The 6,154-nt window shown below is 36.8% G+C and overlaps 2 protein-coding genes across 2 annotated transcripts in view; both read left to right on the top strand.

Annotated features, from left to right (window-relative positions):
• LOC105553778 (target of Nesh-SH3-like) overlaps nucleotides 1–6,154 on the top strand; it is a 148,790-nt gene that overhangs the window by 138,157 nt on the left and 4,479 nt on the right. Inside the window, exon 11 of the mRNA XM_011999914.1 lies at nucleotides 3,949–4,040. Coding sequence (XP_011855304.1) covers nucleotides 3,949–4,040 — 92 coding nt within the window. The remainder of the gene's footprint in view (nucleotides 1–3,948; nucleotides 4,041–6,154) is intronic.
• The window catches only part of ABI3BP (ABI family, member 3 (NESH) binding protein), a 126,662-nt gene that overhangs the window by 7,773 nt on the left and 112,735 nt on the right, over nucleotides 1–6,154 (top strand). The window lies entirely within an intron of this gene.

A 6,154-nucleotide genomic window follows, 5' to 3' on the forward strand; every position in this document is an offset into this window, starting at 1 on the left:
ATAAAGGAAAGGTTTCTTTTGCCTTTAATTCAAAAAAGGCATATTCTGGTTTTGCCCTGATGGAGTCTGAGCAGCGGCTAATGCAGCAGGAAACTGACTCTTTATTCAGCTGCTTCACTACTGCCAGGGCAACCTTTGGTTGCCAGAGAACTTCCAACGAGAACTCCCAACCCTCTCTAGACAAAGAATTGAGACTTGTCATAAACTGTAATAACAATACAGTATGTGATTGCACGTATTAACATTGGCCCTAGAAACTTCCCATCCTGCCTCATAACAGTTAATTTTTATGTCTTTGCTACTTAGCACAATCCTCAGTCCAACAGCATTTGGCATCACCCAGGAACTTGTTGAAAAGGCAGAACGTGGGCTCCACTCTAGATCTATTGAAACAAGATCTGCTTTCCAACAAGATGCCCAGGCGATATGAACATTAACATTTTTGTTTTTGTTTTTTGAGATGGAGTTTGCTCTTGTCACCCAGGCTGGAGTGCAATGGTGCGATCTCGGCTCACTGCAACCTTTGCCTCCTGGGTTCAAACGATTCTCCTGCCTCAGCCCGCTGAGTAGCTGAGATTACAGGCACCTGCCACCATGCCTGGCTAATTTTTGTATTGAACATTAAAGTTTGAGAAGCACTACCTTGGCGATGTAGTCTATAACATTTTTACATGGTGCCGGTAAGAATCATCGGGTGTAGTCAGTTATAGCACCATGGACCTCAAATCGATACAAGATCGATTTTTCAAAGTGGGTAGTTAAGTATCTCTTGTTTCTGCTAATGTGCAACGCTTCCATTTCTAGTGTGAGTGTTCTGTGGCATCTTCCTAACTTATGTTAACTTTCAAATTAAAATTTTATAACACATGTATTATCTGTGATTTAAAGAGTGGTATATTTATATAGGCCTTTTATTTCAGCCTTTGTTTCTTTTGATTTTGTGCAAATTTACATGTGTACTCACATACTATTTCCCATTTAGTTTCAACATACATAACAGGTATTTTATTTTCCAGTTACTCACACAGCTTCCTAAAGCAACTATTTTGAGAACTGAGAAAACAGGTAGAGATAGTGTTTAAATGGTGGTCCACAAAATCCCAATTTTAGTTGCAGTATCTTTTGAAGGAACACTGTATAGGTTGGTGCAAACATAATTGCAGTTTTTGCCATCACTTCTAATGGTTTTGCCATTACTTTTAATGGCAAAAACCACAATTACATTTGTACCAACCTAATATTTTTAGCTGATATTAATGACATTATTACAGCCAAATGAGCACATTCTGTCTTCTCTGTTGGGGTATGATGCATCTGTATTTACTATATCAATTCCTTTCAGCCAAAGACCAGCAGAACACACTTGTAGTTGAACAAATTTATGTCTGTTTACTTATAACGATGGAGAACACAGACCATGATAAACTGGGAGAATCTCTTAGAAGATGATAGAAAAGACTTATTGTAAGACTTTGTCTTGTGTTAAGTGATGGAAGGAAGGGTCCAAGGCAGTAAAACTTTGCTCTGAATTGGATGCATTCAGAAAGTGGGAGTAATTCTGTGATTGAATGTCTTCGTAATTCTTAATTAGAAGGCAAGACCAGCAGAGGGAAGCTAAAGTTGTGACTGGTTAAGAAGCCACATCTACTCATATTAGCCAGAAGGCGGTGAGGGTAATGTTTGTGCTCTGGGTGACGTTCATGTTTTTGTCTGTGTGCCACATAATTACAGACTGGTCTTGTTTCTGTCTTGATCCATCAGGATCACAGAGTGGTCTTGTCTGATACTGGTGTCCTTTGGAATTGTTGATGTTCAGCAGGAGAACACCACAGCCTACCTGTGGGTACTAGACCAGCTCCTGGATGCCAGGGGCTGCTTTTCTCTTTATCAACCATTAAATGAGATTTATCGTACTTTTTGTAAAGTTTATTTTGCTTTACTGTTTTCTGGATTCGTTTTCAACATATTCTGTGTCAGAAAATCAGAATATGTGTACTCAAAAAGATTTCTGTACCATTCTTGGATATAAAGACTCTATGAAAATTTTAACTTGCACACTGAATATTGAAATTCCTAGGTCATTTCAATAGTTTTTGGCAACCCGGGGAAAGAATATTTGAAGTCTGGAATATCCCAGGAAATCTGAGATGTGTAGTCATCAAATATATTCTTCCTGCTTTCAGTCTATGTGTCCGGATCTGTCATTAGTGCTGCATTTTGTGATTTCATTATTTGGAATTGTATTTTGCATTAAACTTTCTATAAAGTATGTTGAAGTGAAATTGATTGATCTTGATTCCCTTGGCAAATCTAACTTTCCTTAAAATACATGAAGGTAATCATGAAAATCTTCTCTAATTATGTATCATAATATAAAATTATTTATAAATTTTGTATCTAAAGGAAGTTGGCCACACTTTAGAATTTAGCTGCTTGTTACGATATTTCACGAAAAGTCAGTCTTTCTGATGATGCAATAAAATTGGTTTCATGTTTTATTGGAAAGTAGCCAATTGACTATAATCTCAGTGTTGTTAAGGAGCAAACTCGAGAAAAGTTCTCAGTATCTTCCATTCAGATGAATTGTGCATGTGCATGTATGTGCACCTGCTTGTTGGATCATTTCTCTACTGGAATACAATAATTTGTGTTTGCATAGCAATTTTCTTCTAGGAGATTCAAGGGGGCTATTATCTACCATCATATTGAGACTTCCAAAGTCCCTAGAAACTGACAGAATTATTGTCTTTTATCTTAAAGTGATACAAGAGGAACTTAACTCTGAATGGGTTAGAGGGGGAAAAATTAGGCTCATTCGTTTCTTTCCTAATCTTTTATTCAATAAACCACCCCAAGTTAAAAGTAAAGCAATGTCATATGGCTTGCTCTGAAAATTTGAAAATAGCTTTTACAACTGAGGAAATTAAATGTTATTACTGGGGCCATGTGCCTTCCAGATATGGTGTATAAGAAACATCACATGATCTGCAAGAGGCCAGCCAGTCCCTGAAGCTTATTCTCATTGTGAATGTGATCACAAATCTGTGAGCTCTAAGGTGAGATAGAGCTAGGTTAATAGCCAGCTCAACTACCAGTTAAATAACTTGTTCCATCTATAAAATAGAAATGAGGTATAAATTTTTCACCAGATGGTTACATCTTAGAAATAATGTATAAATTACTTAATATAATGCACAATATATAAAGGGATGCCTTGTTTTCATTTTCTTAATACAATGAAATATTGCATTGGCTGCCACCCCTTCACATCATACTGTGTATCCCAACTTCCTGAATTGCTACATATAATCAATAATAGCAATTCTGCTTTTAAATTATTTAATAAAAGATAAAGGAGGAGGAGAGAAGAAAAAAAACTCTAAGCTCATATAAATACAATCATACCAAATGATCTATGGGTCTTCATTTCACTTGTAAAAACAAGTTTGAGAATGGAAAAGACATGCAGTATTTACTCTTAATTTTTTGTATTTTCAGTAGAGGTCATTTAGCCTAATGACCTCTTACCCCTGTGGCGAGGATGGTAAATCATATTACATAGTCTCTCTCTTCAGTTACGGTGGCAGCATGAATCACTCCATAAACTGGGCTCTGAGGTCCTTCTCGGATCAATAAGCAAAATAATGCCACTATCAACTTGCTGTGTTTTCTGGGGCACCAGGGAAAGAGAAGCAGCATACATGCCATGTATTTATCATCCCACAGATGGGCGTGTGCATGACTTCTATAGACTTAAAAATGGGTTGGGGAGTTATGTGGAATGAGCTTTTTGTTTCTAGTTTGATAATGCCGTGAGGCTGTTAAGCCTCCTTAATTTACTTAATCATAACCTTAAAAGACCATCATTGAGTACCAGGAGAGTTTCAAAAGCAAATAAAGACAATGGTTGCAAACCCATTAATTTGAAGTGTTTATTTTCATCCTTAGGAAATCCTCCTGCCTGTTCTCCCAAGCGTCCAGAAAAACCAAATGTTACTCCAGCTTTACTGTTACTTGTTACTAAGCTGCTGCTGCTTCTGGTATAATTTCCTCTTGAACCATATACAGTTATCTTGCAGAGAGTTTCCTTGACAGAGAGAACCAAGCATGGTCAGCTTCAGTTTTTCCATCCGATTTTTCTTTGGGAGCTTCCTTTAGGAGGTCACTACTAATTATTTTCAGTGTGAAATTCTTATGGTACTTTGTAGAACTAGAGTAAATTGCATATGTATTGAGCCCTATGTATAATTTCAAGACTTGAAAGCTGCAGCCATCAGCATGCCCAAGGAGTAGTAGAATAGTTAGAAAGTTTTGGCAGCAGGCGGTTTGCTAAGAGTGGTTAAAAAGAAGTAAACACATAAGGACACGCTCATTTATTATCTGTCTGCCCTGTAAGGTGTTGATTAGCACAGATCTGGCCCACCCAACTGGATTGAGCTCAAAAGAGGAGAAAACGAAGGAGTGGGTAGTGGTGTTGATGCTTTGAGAACAGGAAAACAGATTTCAGGTATAGCAGATGGTTTGTAGATTCACTGTGGCTTTGAAGAGATTTATATCTTCAGCCTTTAATTTTATTTCATGAACATTTTAATGAATATTTTCTTGCAGGCAATATTTTCACAAATGTCAGGGCCAACTAGAAAGATATTTATTTTTCCACTGACTGAAGAAAGCATTATCAATGTATTTAAGTGGTACTGAGAACTCTGTGTGTGGTACTGTTTTTCTTCTCTAGCTACTTACTGTATTTTCTCATTGCTCCTTCATATATTTTTTTAGAATTCCATTTCCATGACAGGGTATGTCTACACAAGTGTATGCCAGGTATTTGTGAAGTAGAGGAAGAGATTTGTATGCACACACTTGCACATCATAACATAATTAAAGGACATGTTTTCATTTATTCTCCAAACTAAGCCAGAAAGTTATCCTTACTAAGAGCTTAAGCTACCCAACCATCAAACTCACTGTTATTATTTATTGTTATGGACATTTTGCAGATTAATTCTGCTGAGTATCCACCATGTACCAGTTTTTGGATTAAGTCGTGACGAGCATAATGAGCATGATAGATACAATTTCTCCATTAGTGAGGTATTTTGTCTAAGAGTTAATGTTAAAAAGAAAGTTTTCACATAGTTACTAATATTCAGAGAATTTCAGTAAGATAAAGTCTTGATCATTTGAAATGGCTTGCGTTTTCCAGAGCAATATCAGGGCATTTTTACTGCGGACTTTTCATCTAGTCAGTTTTTCAAAGTAAAACTAAAATGTATTATCAACAAAACATAATTTAGGACTGGGCACAGTGGCTCATGCCTGTAATCCTAGCACTTTGGGAGGCCAAGGTGGGTGGATCATGAGGCCAGGAGTTCGAGACCAACCTGGCCAGCATGGTGAAACCCTGTCTCTACTGAAAATACAAAAAATTAGCCAGGCGTGGTGGCACACTCAGGAGGCTACTCAGGAGGCTGAAGCAGGAGAATCGCTTGAATCTGGGAGGCAGAGGTTACAGTGAGCTGAGATCGTGACATTTCACTCTAGCCTGGGTGACAGAGCAAGACTCCATCTTGAGAAAAAATAAAATAAAAATCTAATTTAAGAAAGTAGTTTTAAGAAGGTATAGAGCAAATGGTAGTGCATGTTATTTCATATTATTTTTTCCTCTGGAAAATCTGAAAGTAAAACTTAGTTATCATGATTGTAAGTCATTACTATTTTTTGAAATAAACTAATATTGCCTTTTATAACCTGTGAATTGAATTATCTATTTTGTTACATTAGATTTAACCTACAACTTTTGGTCCCATGTATGTTCTGTGAATGCAAAATCAGGAATACTGCTTAATGTCATATAGCTGTAGCATTTCACCCACTACGATAAGCATAGTGATAGAAGTTTGCCTTTAAGTAATAATGCATGGCAATTTACAGGCTACCATACAGAAAGGTTCACCCTTAACACTTGACTACTTATCAATTTTATAGCTAGTGTAGCTTATAGAAACCAGGCCTAACAATTTCATGAATTTTTCTCAGGTATAGGCATGTATATAGAAGGGTTTTATAAAGAAATCAAGAGCTGTTGATTTTTAGAGAGCTTTTCAAAGACCTCTATTTCAACACTGTACTCTCCCCCTGGCATCTCTTTACT

Source organism: Mandrillus leucophaeus, unplaced genomic scaffold, assembly GCF_000951045.1.
Source record: "Mandrillus leucophaeus isolate KB7577 unplaced genomic scaffold, Mleu.le_1.0 Scaffold608, whole genome shotgun sequence".
NCBI lineage: Eukaryota > Metazoa > Chordata > Mammalia > Primates > Cercopithecidae > Mandrillus > Mandrillus leucophaeus.